At 44.0% G+C, this 13,604-nt stretch overlaps 1 protein-coding gene across 2 annotated transcripts in view; it reads left to right on the forward strand.

The window, feature by feature from the left end:
* Positions 1–1,319: 1,319 nt before the first annotated feature.
* The window catches only part of TSC22D2 (TSC22 domain family member 2), a 51,602-nt gene continuing 39,317 nt past the window's right edge, over positions 1,320–13,604 (forward strand). For both annotated transcript variants that reach the window (XM_027875799.1, XM_027875800.1), the window contains exon 1: positions 1,320–3,256. In XM_027875799.1, coding sequence (XP_027731600.1) covers positions 1,449–3,256 — 1,808 coding nt within the window. In that variant the 5' untranslated portion in view covers positions 1,320–1,448. The remainder of the gene's footprint in view (positions 3,257–13,604) is intronic.

The following is a 13,604-nucleotide window of genomic DNA, read 5'->3' on the forward strand; positions in this document are numbered from 1 at the left end:
GGCGCTGCACCCCGTCCCCTCTGGTTGCTCCCTGTCCCCTACACCTTTAGTGTTATCTGGTGACTGTGAGGGGATGACGCGGGGCGCTGCACATGACTCAGAACCTCAGAGCTGGAAGGTGACCTCGTAGGTCATCCAGTCCAGACAAATGCGCGAGTTGGACTAGACGGTCTCTAAGGTCCCTTGTGGCTCACGAACATCCCGAGTGGACGCGAACCTGGGCTCCTCTCGGGTCTAGAAGCCCCGGGGTCCAAACCCTCTCCCCCCAAATAAAAGTACTGACAGCACACTCTCTCGTGCCGGCGTCGCGCAGAAGGGCGCCCTTCTGCAGCTTTGTTCACAGACGCCCCACACCGCCGTACGCATGTGCGTCCACGTCTGTTTTTCCCGAGGCGCCCGAGGGTCGCTCTCTCTGGGGCCGGACGCGGCGGCGCACGGAAGCCCGCAGAGGCAGAGGCAGAGGCAAAGGCAGTCAGGGGCACGCCGAGGAGCGTTGGCGTCCTCCCCGCCCTCCCGCCCCGCCTCCTCCCCGGCCGCACGCCGGCCCCGCCCACTTCTGGTCTCCGGCGAGCTCCACGCGAAGCCCTCTCCCAGCGCCGCAGGAAGCCGGCCGGGGCGGGGGGGGCGGGGCGGTGACGTCACGACGCCGGCGCGTCACGGGGCAGCGGCGGCGGCCAGAGTAGCAGCGGCGGCGGCGGTGTCAGCGGCAGCAGCGGCAGGAGCGGCGGCCGGGGCAGCATCGTCCTCTTCTCCTCCTCGTCGTCGTCGTCGTCCTTCTGCTTCCCTCCTCGCAGGCGGCGGCGGCGGGTCCGGCCACGGCGGCCGCGGCCCTGCCGCTCCTCCTCCCAGCATCCCTGGCGCGGCCGTTCCGGCCCCATCTTGGCCGAGGGGAGGGAGCTGCCGCCGCCAGAGCAGCAGCCGCAGCAGTTTGAATTTGAGTTCCGGCCGAGCGCAGCGCCGCGCAGCCCAGCCCGCGGAGCCCCGGGCCCTCAGCGGCCGCCACCCGGCCCGCGACCCGGAGCGCCGAGCTCCAGCCAGCCGGGGCCTCCGCCCGGACAGCAGCCGCCCGCCTCGGCTGCAGGCCTGCGGGCAGGCATGGCCTTGCGGGGCTCCAGCTAGAGCCGCGAGCGGCCTGACGAGAAGCGAGCCCGGCGCCGCCCCGCCCTCTGCCCGCGCCCCGGGGCCTGCGGACCGGCCCGGAGCCTCGGCGGCGCCTCGGAGCGGGGGGAGGGGGGGAAAGCGAGCACCCCAGGGAGCGCTCGATCGGCCCCGGGGGGGACGGCGCGGCGCGGCGGGGAGGAGCGAGAGGGGATGTGTCCGACCCCCGGCCGGGCCCGGCTCTGCCCCTGACGCGCCCGGCTCGGGTTTCAGACCCTCCCCCAGACTCGGGCCCTCGGTGTTGGCGGGATCCGGGTCCCCCCGCGGCCCCCGGCCTCGTAGCCCCCACCATGTCCAAGATGCCGGCCAAGAAGAAGAGCTGCTTCCAGATCACCAGCGTGACCACGGCGCAGGTGGCGAGCAGCATCACCGAGGACACGGAGAGCCTGGACGACCCGGACGAGTCCCACACCGAGGACGTGTCGTCCGAGATCTTCGACGTCTCCCGGGCCACGGATTACGGCCCGGAGGAGGTGTGCGAGCGCAGCTCGTCCGAAGAGACCCTCAACAACGTGGGCGAAGCCGAGACCCCCGGCACCGTCTCGCCCAACCTCCTCCTGGACGGGCAGTTGGCCGCGGCGGCGGCGGCGGCGGCGGCCAACGGGGGAGGCGCTGTTAACCTCCGGAACGCGGCCGCCCCCCCGGGGCCTGCGGCCGCCGCCCCCCACGCGGCCGCCTCGGCCGCAGGGCTGGTCAGCGGGGCCGCGGCGCAGACCACCGCCACCTGCGGTTCCCGCTTTCGGGTCATCAAGCTGGACCACGGCTCCGGGGAGCCCTATAGACGCGGGCGATGGACGTGTATGGAGTACTACGACCGGGACTCGGACAGCGCTGTGCTCAGCAGGACCGGGGACTGCATTAGGCACAGCACCACCTTCGAGCCCAGCGCCGAGAGGGACAGCGGCCTGGGCGCCACCGGCGGCTCCGTGGTGGTGGTCTCGGCCGCGCAGGCCACGCAGGGCTCCGACCCTGGCGGCGACGGTTCCCTGGCTGCCGTGTCCCAGGCGCTGCAGACGGAGAAGGCGCACCCCCAGCCCGCGCCCCAGTCCCAGCATTTTGTGGTTGGGCAGCAGCAGCAGCAGCCGCAGCCGCCCGTAGGTGGGGCTGTGCCCCCGAGCCCGGCCCAGCCGTTGTTCTCCGGCCCGGCGGCAGGGCCCCCGCAGCAGAGCGCGTCCCCCGGAACGGCGCCCACCGTCGTCTCGGTGGGACACAATGGGAAAGGCCCGCAGCCCCCGCAGCAGGTGCAGCCCGCCGGGGCGCCGGGGACCCCGCCCCAGCCGTTTGCTGCTTATCCTCAGCCTCCCATGGCTGCTGGGCATCTGCTGCCATCCCAGCCTTCTGGCCAGACCGACTACATGCAGCACATGGCAGCGATTCAGCCCCAAGGAAGTGTTCAGCAAGCTAGCACGGCCTCTGTTAGCAGCGCTGGGACGTCCAGTCTTCCTGTGGGTCAGGGCAGCGGCCAGAATGCCCCCTCCGTGGGAGTACACTTGGTGGGAGGACCCTCCCAGTCTGGAGAAGCCAGTGGCCCGGCCATGTGCAGTCAGGCTGCCATCCCGCAGCCCGGGGCTGGGATGCCCCCCAAATCCGTGACTCAGCTTCCAATGGGCGGCAGCAGCCAAGGGGCAGCAGTGCCTAGTGCCTCGCTCGCCGTGGTCCCCGGAGGTGCGAGTGTGCCTGCGGCCGTGCCAGGTCCCAGTGTGCCTAGTGTGTCTACTACTTCTGTTACTATGCCAAATGTCCCTGTTACTCTAGTCCAGTCCCAGCTGAGCGGCAGCCACACTTCGGGCAGCAGAAGTTCCAGCGGACTTCCCTTGATGCCAGGCACGTCTAATGTTCCAGCCAGTCTGCCGCAGGCCAATCTAAGCCAGTTTCAGACTCAGACACAGCCTCTAGCCGGACACGTTGATGAGACTAGAAGAAAATCAGAACCCCTACCTCAACCACCACTTTCTCTCATTGCTGAAAATAAACCTCTTGTGAAGCCTCCCATTCAGGATGCCCTGGCAAATCCCCTTTTGCCTGCAACGACTCCTATGAACAGTCTGGCCAGCTCTGTCTTAGGTATTTCCATTCCTGTTGATGGCGATGAAGATAGGTATGGAAATTTTCATTTTAAACATTTAAAGTGTTAGTACATCAATTACTTTTATTTTGGAGTTTCTGATTTTTTTTAAAAAATCTTCTGGGGCACTGAGCAGAAGGTCATTTAAATATACTTGCTATGTATTCAAAATGGGTTTACAGAAGACCCGAAGAAGTGTTCATTTTAGATCATTTAAAAGCTCTACCTAAAACTACAGCAAATGACTTGATCAAGCCACAACTCTCAAAGGCTGTATATCAAGAACAAAAGTTTTAGGCTAGCCATCACAATTACATTTGATAGCACAGTTTCAAATAGTTTTTTTCCATGGTAGTTCTTTCTAATGTATCCTACTTGTCGACTTATGGGAGAACATGAGCTTCCATAATGTCAGTTTCAAGGTTTTGTTTTTTTTTTTTATCATTTAGAGAGGATAAATTTATAGGTGGCTGGAATAGACACCTAGTAGGAAAAAATTGCAATTATTAGGCGGCTTCTCCAGGGTATTTTGTCCAGGGAGCAGGGCTGGTGGGGTCAGATAGAACTTCAAGAACTCATTCCTTAGAAATTCTAGAAGAAAAAAAAAACTTCACCTGACTTTTTAAATGAAATGTTACCGTTTTAAAAGAGAAAGATGCTCAAAAAAGGCTCCCTCTTCCCTCTGTCTTTCTGCTGTGGGGGAAAAGGCATGAAATAGGTGATTGAGGTTTTGGGGTTTTTCTTTTTTTTAAAGCTGTGTGTCTGATTCTGAATTTAGAGGAACTTAAATGCTAAATTGTAAAGGTTGTTAGCTTCCCCCTCCCCCTTGCCCTTTTTAAGGGAAGCTCTTAAAAGAGGTTAACTGAAAATTAGTGACTACTATCACATTGTTTAATAGCAGCCGTTTGGTTGAATATTAAACAATTTTAGTAGTTTTAGAAGGAATTCAAAATGAAAATTGGATATATTATCTTTCTATACAAATTACTTTTAAAAATTGGATTATGGTTACAAATGTGAAAAATATGCTGTCAATTCACATAGAAAATTGCAGGTAAATTAGAGGATCAGAAAAGACATTAAAGCACTCTTTGATTTTTAAGAGGTTAATTTTTTAAGTGTTGTCAGACACTTGAATCATTTCCAAAAGATTTCTCTAGGATAGTATGGTGTGTAGAGGAACACGATTTTGCACTTTATTTGTTAAGCTTTCTCTCCCTGTGTTTCCTCTTAGCCCTTTCCCATCTTTCTTTCCACTTCCCTCTATACAATTAGTATGTCTTCAATTTCCTCTGCTAACACAGCACGTACATTAAGTATGAACAGTTTTCTGAAATCCATTCATTTCTAAGGTCAACTATATATTCCAAATATTTCTGAAAATGACTTGTAGCTGTTAAAAATTCTCAATTTCAGAGTTAGGGACTATTATTACCTGCCCGTAAGTTAGCTGTGTTATTCAGTATATTTATCTATAAAGCCTGAATATAAAGTAGTGGGACTGATTCATTAAGCCACAAGAACATCAGCAACATTACTTTTTATAGTCACATAGATCTGAAATACAGGTTTGGGTGCTCAGTTTCCCAGAAACAATTGGTACTGTGTAATAGGCATTGTTCCTTTTGGGTTGCCACCTACCAGTCATTTCTTTGTGAGAGATACATGATCATTTTGGCACCTCTCTGCTTCTGCTCCCATCCCACTGATCAGCTCAAGAGGAGACAGGTGGATTAATCACTTTTTTTTTAGTACATAACTCAAAAAAAAGTTCTCATTTTGCTATGTCCCACTCCCCCTTTGATTTACTAGGCTTTATAATGATACTCTAGAATTTAGTTTTACGAATGATTGAGTCAATAAGCAAAGGAACACATGACTAGTCAACTCTAGAATTTATTCGTTAGTATAGTATATGGTCTGAGTCTATTTCTCTCACCTATCCCTCCTTCCCTCCCTCCTCTTAAAATATCTTTTATCAGGTATTTTTTAAAAATCTCATCAAGCATAAAAATAAATTGAATACTTAATAAAACTTTGAAGTGTTGCAAAAATAATCTTTTTAGGTGTATCTGGATTGTACTTCATGGTAGGCCAGGTACTGTATAAGTGCCACTCACTATCATTTAAACCAATATAGGGGTTTCAAATTTATATACAGGAATGCCCAGTAATTTTGATACCTGCGTATTTAAAATACACAGTTGGCACTTTTTTCAGTCTTTTTTACTCTGATAAGATTTTCACTTAGCATTCCTTGGAACAGTTATGAATTATGTGCATTCCAAATTTCAGGCCATTATTTTTAGTCTCTGAGTTTTAAATTCACTGTAGTAGTGAAAAGAAATTACTTTGTAATCTAACACATTTGAATATTTTATCATTGTACCAACACATTTATCCTGGTGAAGGAATAAATCCATTAAGTAGGTTCAGTACTGACTCTTCCCCTGCCCTCAATGTAGAAGAGTGAGGGGTGGTTTATAAAATAGAAAGTAGGATTGTTTTCAAGTTTAGTTTTTGGCATAATGGTTTTGAGAAAAAATTTTATGACTTCCATATGTGGGATTTATAATTTTAAAATTACAAGTAATTTAATTTGTAATTCATATCAAAAATGGAATAAATGTGGGGAAAGGTGAATAATTTTGGCTACATTTACAATATGTAGGTATAACATCGTAATTTTTTGTGACTTCTGTAACATTTAAGCTACCTAAAATTTTGAGGGCATATGGGAAACATTTGTTTGATAATAGTAAGGATTTTAAGGGAGGAGAAATAGATAAAATGATTTGGGGCTGATACCTTTGGCTAAAACAAACTTCATATGAAGTTCTATTACAAAATATTTGCATTAAACAAGTTTTACTGTATTTTCTTATTGTTGTGGGGTACTCCTGGTGTGGAAACTCCTCCCCTGTTGCAATTTGGTAACTCTCCTACAATTTATATAGTCTTGGAGAATTGCCTGTGGGCACTGAGAGGTTAGGTGATTTGCCCCTGGTCACATAGCTCATATAGGTTGTCCTGAGTCCAAGGCCTGACCTTTTTTGTTCACTATTATTATTCACACTACTTCAGAGAAACTTGAGTGACTGAGCTATTGACACCCAATTACAAGATAATAAAATGGTTTTATACCAGTATATCCTAGGAGATCTTTTATAGTTCATCAAATTTAGCATCATTTGCTAACTGTGAAGTGGATACAGTACATACACTGCAATGTAAGTGGTTCTGGTAGTTTTAGTAAGACATGCTAGAATTAGTTATGATCTGTCTAAAATTTAAGGAGTCTTTTTGATAAAAATTTGAAATGTAGAATGCTTTATAATGGTGGCTTGAAATAGGTCTTATAAAAATTTATGAACAGTGTTGGATGGATATTGCTAGCAAAGTTTGTTCAAACTTGATGTTTGAAAGACTGTTTTTTTTTTTGTTTTTGTTTTTTGGAAAGGGGGTTGGGGAGGTGCAAGCAAAATCTTAAACTGACCTATTGGAAAAGGGGCAGAGAGTACAGATCTTTTTGCAGAGATAGCTGACCAATATGAACTCTTCAAGCTACATTCCAGGAACTTTAATGAATGGCTGCAATTGTCAACTGTCAACTGCAGCAGCAAGGCTGTTGAAAACCTGATTGTAAGGAAACCTTTATGGCACGTATCCCTAAATTCTGTTCAATGATTTTATTTATAGAGAGCTAATAACCACTGACCAGGTATTATGAATTGTAAGACTGAGGGGTTAGATCATGGCACATATCAGAAGAATGTAAATTGTACTTAGAAATGTAAATATTTTGATTTAGGTCTCTGTTGCTTATTGCTGTATTCTGTTCCTTTTGTTGAAATGTAAAAGTAAAAAGATTCTGCAAAGTAGAATTGAGGTTGTATAGTTATTCTTTGTTTTGAAGCCTACAGGAATCTCTATAGCTGAAGTGAATAGAAATCTTAGTGGATTTACTAATTTGAAAGGAGAAAGAGAAACTGCATGTTTAAATCTCTTGGTATTATGGGAGCATTGCTCTATATGTAGCTTGTTTATATTAGCTCTCATGTAGCTTTGACCCTGAATTACAGCTGATGGTATCAAGCACTAAAGATGCCTCCACCCTCTTTGGTGTTCTTTGAGGGACTGCTAGTTACTGCTCATGAATAATTAGCCAAACATCAGTATGCAAAGAATTTCCTATAGTTCTGTGGCCCCTTCCCTTAAAAAGCCCGTCGGCTTTTATGTTGTGCATTCTGCCACCACTAGCACTAAATGAAATCAGTGATCATGGTTTTCTAGGGGACTGTGAGTGGTACCTCTCCTTTGATTACCAAAACTCCTTTTAGAATTAATACAGTGCAAGAAAGCAGCAGCGATGGGCACGCCTTCTACTTTAGGCGCAAATGGGCAGAACACTTAGGGAAGATATGTGTGCATCTGTTTATACAAATAGAAGAGGTAAATCAGGGATTTTTAACTCCCTGATCTTTGTTTGGGAGTTTGTTGAATAGTCTTAGTAGCAGTTCATTTCCATGTATTGTCCTGACATTAAAGGCGAAGTTGATTCTTCCTCTAGTGTTTGGGTAGGGATCATCGGAAATAATGATACTAAATAGGAGTGGACTTACTGGGTCCGAAACTTGTTCCTTTGGAATGAAGGCTAACCTGCCTTTTGCTGAACCCAAAGATTGGGGATAGGTGGTCAGCCTGCTCTGATCCATGGCATGTGACTGCTTTATGTCAGTGTTCACTGACAAAGGGCCACAGATAGGAATGGGTTGCCGAGATGAATTTGCCAATAGAGAGAATGGTTGATGAATCTTGACTTGACAGAAGAAAAGATGTTGAATTAAAGAAGTACAGTTTGTAGTCACAGAAAGGGCGTTTAGTATTTCTCATGCAATACAGTGACCTTGTAGCTTTGGTCATATTTGGTTTAGTCATAGGCTTTCCACTGATGCTGCTTACTGCTTGCATTTACTTTGCCAGTGGATCTGTTTATGAACTTGTAACTGAATAATGTTGGCTCCATACTTCTTTTCATTGCTTCTTTTTAAATGATTTAGTGGAGGAACAAATTTTTTACTTTGAAGAAATTATATTAAAATAATTATGGCTTTTGTCTAGCTCCTTAGAAGCTTGAATAGTGATAGTGTTTTCAACCTTGGGGGCAAGGGGAGAATTTGCCTAGCAAAACTGCTCAGTTTGCACGTCTTCGTATTTTTAAGATGGTATAATTCAGACAAGCCCAGCCTGATTAACGGTTTAAATCTTTAAGTTGCCTCATTTATAAAGCTATAATTGAGTGAGTTGCTCCGACTATTAACTTAATATTCCTTGAATTGAGCAGCTTGTTGTTTCTAGCCTTGCCTAAGGCCAAAGTTATCATTGCCACCTTCCAAAGTATGTAGCTTCTATTGCTTGTTAAGCAGCATTCCCTAAAACTGTCATGGTGTGCTTTATTGTACACACTTGAAATTTGTAATGATTCCTCAGGTAATAGCAGACACTTTGTCCACGTCAGGACGACTGCTCGCCCAGGTCGTTTACTTCGAAGCCCCTTAGGTGGCTGAGGTCCTTATGTCATGCCCAGCTGCTATCTCTAGCTGTCCTCAGGTTAAAATCCTGCCTCTGTTCTGTGTGGTTGATCTTATTTTTAAGTTTCTCAAAGAGCATGCCTGAACTTTTTAACTTGCTATTTACTATGAGACCACTTTAGTATTTCTCCTTTCCATGTATTCTTGGGCTTTCCCTGTTCTGGAAATTACAATTTACAACTACCAGATGGATTTAAGTATTGCAGTAATTATTTCTCTGCAGTAGCTTTAAGTAGTAGTTATATTTTTGTATAAATTTAGAGTTGTGAGAGCCTCCCAACCACCCTGAGAAGTAGGTACAAAGGTAGGTGCGGATGAGGTTAATGAGGCCTAGAGAAGGCATGTGATCTGCCCTTGGTAACACAGCTAGAAAGTGACAGAAGCAGGATGTACAGCCCAGGGCTTCCTCCTGGAATTGGATTTGGGAATCCCTGCTTCCCAAACCAGACTCAGACCCCACTGAGATTATGGAAACAAGAATGCATTCACCTTTTAAGCTATTCTGCATTCTGGTTGATGCCAATTTAGTTGGATTAAGTAAGAATCTCTAATCAGATGTTTTATTAATAACATTGATAAAATCTTAATTCATCAATAACCAGTGATGCTATTTTAATTAACTTATTTTAGAAAAAATTTTAATAGTACAGTTATCTATCTTAAGTGTGTACAGTAAATAAAACTAAATATTATAGAAAAGTCCTAAAGGGGACCATCTCCTTTATACACAGGGGGGATTATTTATAATTTGTCTTAAAGTGTTTTTAAACATTTCCTCAAGTCTTATACTTTATGTATTTTGTGTCTTCTGAAGAAAGGGATTTCCTAAGCAAAGATTAAGCTAAACAACTTCCTAAGTTGGGGTTATTACTTAGCAAAATACCTATAGAAGATCCAACTTCCTTTTGAAATAAATGGTAAATTAGCCCTCTTAACTTTGATTTTCATGAGTTGATATTTAAAAAAAAAAACATTGATAACTGTTTTCAGTATAATTGATTCTTTACTGTAGTCTCGGGGTTAAGTGACTTATCTAGGGTCACACAGCTACGAGTGTCAAGTGTCTGAGGCCAGATTTGAACTCAGGTCCTCCTGACTCCAGGGCCGGTGCTCTATCCACTGCACCTCCTTAGCTGCCCCTCTTTTGTAGTCTTAAAAGTATTTTATGCATTGAAGAACATTCTGAGAAATAGTCTAATCAGACTTAACAAAAAGGTTGATAACTAACAAAAAAGGTTAACAACCTTTGTTTTGTAAGAGATGTTGATAGTTATTTTGGTCCTTTTAGCTCCTGTTAGTCTTAGGTTTGACTTTTCAATATCTTTTTCAGTTCCCCCACCAGTTATGAAATACTTGTTTTGTGTAAGTACTCTGCAGGATGCAAAGATATGTGGCGTGTTCCCTGCCCAAGTGAAGCTTATTTTGTTAGGACGAAACACATGAAGCAGTTAGAGAACAATGCAAGACAAGGCAGAAACCAAAATGTGTTGGACAAGTTATTATCTGGAGCCAGAAAATGGAGAATGATTGGGCTAGAGAAGCTTTGTGGAAAAGTTGACTGTTGTCCCTTTGACTTTTCACTAGACCATTTCATGACTACTATCAAAGTGAAAACTGGTTTGTGAATATTCTAGGCAACGCTTATTGGAGATGCCTTGTAGACACTTGTCAAGCTCTTGGAAACATTGAGTTTTTCTTCTGTGGGCATATTAAAATGCTTCTTGGAGCTTTACATTTTACACAATACCTTGTAATTTTTATAGTGCTTTTTCCAGTAATAATTTAATCGACAACCTCATCGTGAACACATTGAAGTAAGTAGGGTCCAGGGAAGAGTGGAATCTTCCTAGAGTCAGGACAAAAAAAACTTGATTTCTTTTTTAGACCCAGACAAGACTAGGTTGTGTTAGTACTGATTAAAGTACAGAAGTACCTCACTCTGAACAAGTCGATGATAAAATAGTAATGGGGAGGGACAGAGAATGAGTTACTTACTCTTTGCTATACGAAAGATTTACAGTAGGCACTCTTTAAACTGAATATGTGCACGTAACATCTGTTACTTTGGGGGAAGTACAGTTATGCAGAAACACTGCATTTTATTTTAAGTGAATTCAGAATTCAAGTTTCTTAAAACTTTCTTAAAGAATTTCTTAAAAATAATGACAAAGTCTGTTATATTATCGGGTTTATTTCTCCCTATATATAATCTTGATCTTCCCCTGGCATTGTAGTAGCTTTTTATGGTCGGTTCTTTTTTTGATTGCTCAGTTTCCCAGCCTCCGTCCTGACTTTAGACTTTATGGTAGTATGGTAGTGTTGGACTGTGCTCACTTGGGAGCTGCGGGGAGAGGCTAAGGATGTATGGCCTGTGCTACTGTGTTTTGTGTCCTGCTATTTTCACAGCTCAGCCTGGGACCTCTTTTTTTTTTTTTTTTTTTTTTTTGGTTCTTTCAGAGTGGTGTAAAGTAGGGAGAGGTCTGTTCACTCCCCTCCTGACTAGTTTTGGTCTGTTAACTTGTGTGTAGTTGAGTTTCCATAGACTGTTGGTCTGTTAGTGTTAGCCCTGTGGGATTTTCTGCTCTATCCCTGAAATTAAAAATAGAAATAAACTTAATTGCTGGGTTAAATCCTACTTACTTGTTCACCAAGTAAGCTCACCCCAAGTGAGCTGCTTTGGGGAAATAGAAGAAAGAAAAAGTGAAAGTCATCAGCTTTTAGGTATAGGGACCAGCCCTTTTGGAAGGGGGCAATTTAAGAAATTATTCAGCGCTTATTGGTAGTACTATTTGCCTCAGGAGTTCAGAAATGTATTTGTTTTCAGGACTGATAATTTTCCTAATTTGTAATCCAGGGAGAACCTTTTAAAGTAGTGGAGAGACGTAGACATAAGCTTTAGGGTGAGAAATTGTGTGGATAGTTTGTCTTACCAACCCCTTTGATTCATGGTTCCTTTATCTCGTTTTAAACTTCTAGGGTTCTTTTTTTTCCTTCCCTTTTTCATACAGTTGAGGTTTTCTTTTCTCCCTGTGTCATAGCTACTTTTCCAACAAAGATTCTCTTGCTAAAGAAAAGATGGATATGTTATCTGGGCTTTGAGTCACTTCCTGCTGTGCCACTTTCAGGGGCCTGGAAATGGCATGAATCCTGTATTTGGCATGTGTGCAGGCAGTAGTGAACTGGTACAGATGAATATTTTGCAGACTGATTTTCAAAAATATCTGCAAGTGGTCTGTAGGAAAATAGCCATTTTTGATCAGATGACAATTAAGTGTAGATAATAAAAATAAACAGTACTTTGGTTTTCTAAAGAGTTTTTTTTACTGAATATTTAAATTAACAGCCTTTATTGACACTTTGAAGAAAATTGAGCAGAAGTTTTTGATGGTAAGGGCTGATAGAGGTTGTTGCAAAACTGGTTTCAAACCCTCTTCTCAAAGGAGATGAAGACAATTTGTGAACAAAGCTACCCCAATTCCAAAATTCCTTTCTAATAGTTTGTTTTCTTAACAGGTCACCTGTTAGTGTCTTTAGCTGTCTTTAATAGGCTGTTTATAGTCTTGAAATGCTTGCTGTTAGTAATACCATTTTCCCCTTGTTTTAATTTTTTTTTTTACTTTGTCACTCTGAAACAAAATAGTCTTTGATGTTCAGACCTTTCAGCATTTATAAATAGCTATCATTTCCCCTTTCTCCCTCCAATTCTTGTTTAACTAGGCTTCACAGAGATAACTGCTTTAATCTCTTTATAGAAATCAGTTTTTGAGGCAATTGTTTCTATTCTTCTCCTTGTGAGGAATGTAAGCCCTTCAACTTAGGTGTTATTCTAATTGAAGGTTCAAAAAAGAAGTATCACATAGGTTTCTGCTTGTGTCACAAAATAAGATTGATTTCATCTTTGTGATGCTTCTTTTCCTCTTTTTTTCCTCCTAAATCTGCCATACCACATTGATGCACACCCACATAGCTAGCAGTAGCATTTCCCTAACCTAAATGTGCTTGTGTTCTGAAGTCTTTATTTCTGTGTATAGTATTGAATGTCTCAGGTGCTTACTATACCTCTAAATATAGTCTTAATTTAAGAAACTGTTTACTTTTTGTTTGTTTGTTTTTTTTTATTTTTTTGGTGAGGCAGTTGGGGTTAAGTGACTTGCCCAGGGTCACACAGCTTGCCAGGTAACCTTAAAGTTGCAGAGCAGGCTTCAGTTTCCAAGGGGACAGTAAGTTGCCTCATCAGCAGTTCCCTATATCGACGGGAAAAAACCCAAACCTCAAGTGTCTAGTCTGAGACTGGATTTGAACTCAGGTCCTCCTGATTCCGGGGCCAGGGCTGTATATGCACTGTGCCACCTAGCTGGTCAGATATTTTGAACTGTATAGAAATCCATATGTGCAAAACTGAGCTTTTGAAATGTCATGATTTAAAACCAACATATTTGGTAAGATTTCATTTCTATGAAGTTAAGATTTAAATTTTTAAATTTCTCTAAGAGAAATAATCTCCTTATGTGTGTGTCCCTTCCCTCCCCCCGTAAAATTGAAAGAACCCACTTATGTGTGAGGTGCTAGGAATATTAGAAATGAAACAAATGAGTTCCTACCTTCAAGGAGATCATCCTGTTTTTCAAGTACATTACTTAGCACTCCCATTTTTGTGAATTTTGGCTTTTCAGATTTAATAGCTTCCAGGTTGTATTTTTGTATTTTTATAATTTTCTTTTAAAAATTTCATTATAAGACTTCAACCTTCTATGATTCTGAGAGGTCTAGGAATACCACATTGCTTAAAA

Source organism: Vombatus ursinus, unplaced genomic scaffold (genome assembly GCF_900497805.2).
Source record: "Vombatus ursinus unplaced genomic scaffold, bare-nosed wombat genome assembly UNPS02014810.1, whole genome shotgun sequence".
In the NCBI taxonomy this organism is placed as follows: Eukaryota; Metazoa; Chordata; class Mammalia; order Diprotodontia; family Vombatidae; genus Vombatus; species Vombatus ursinus.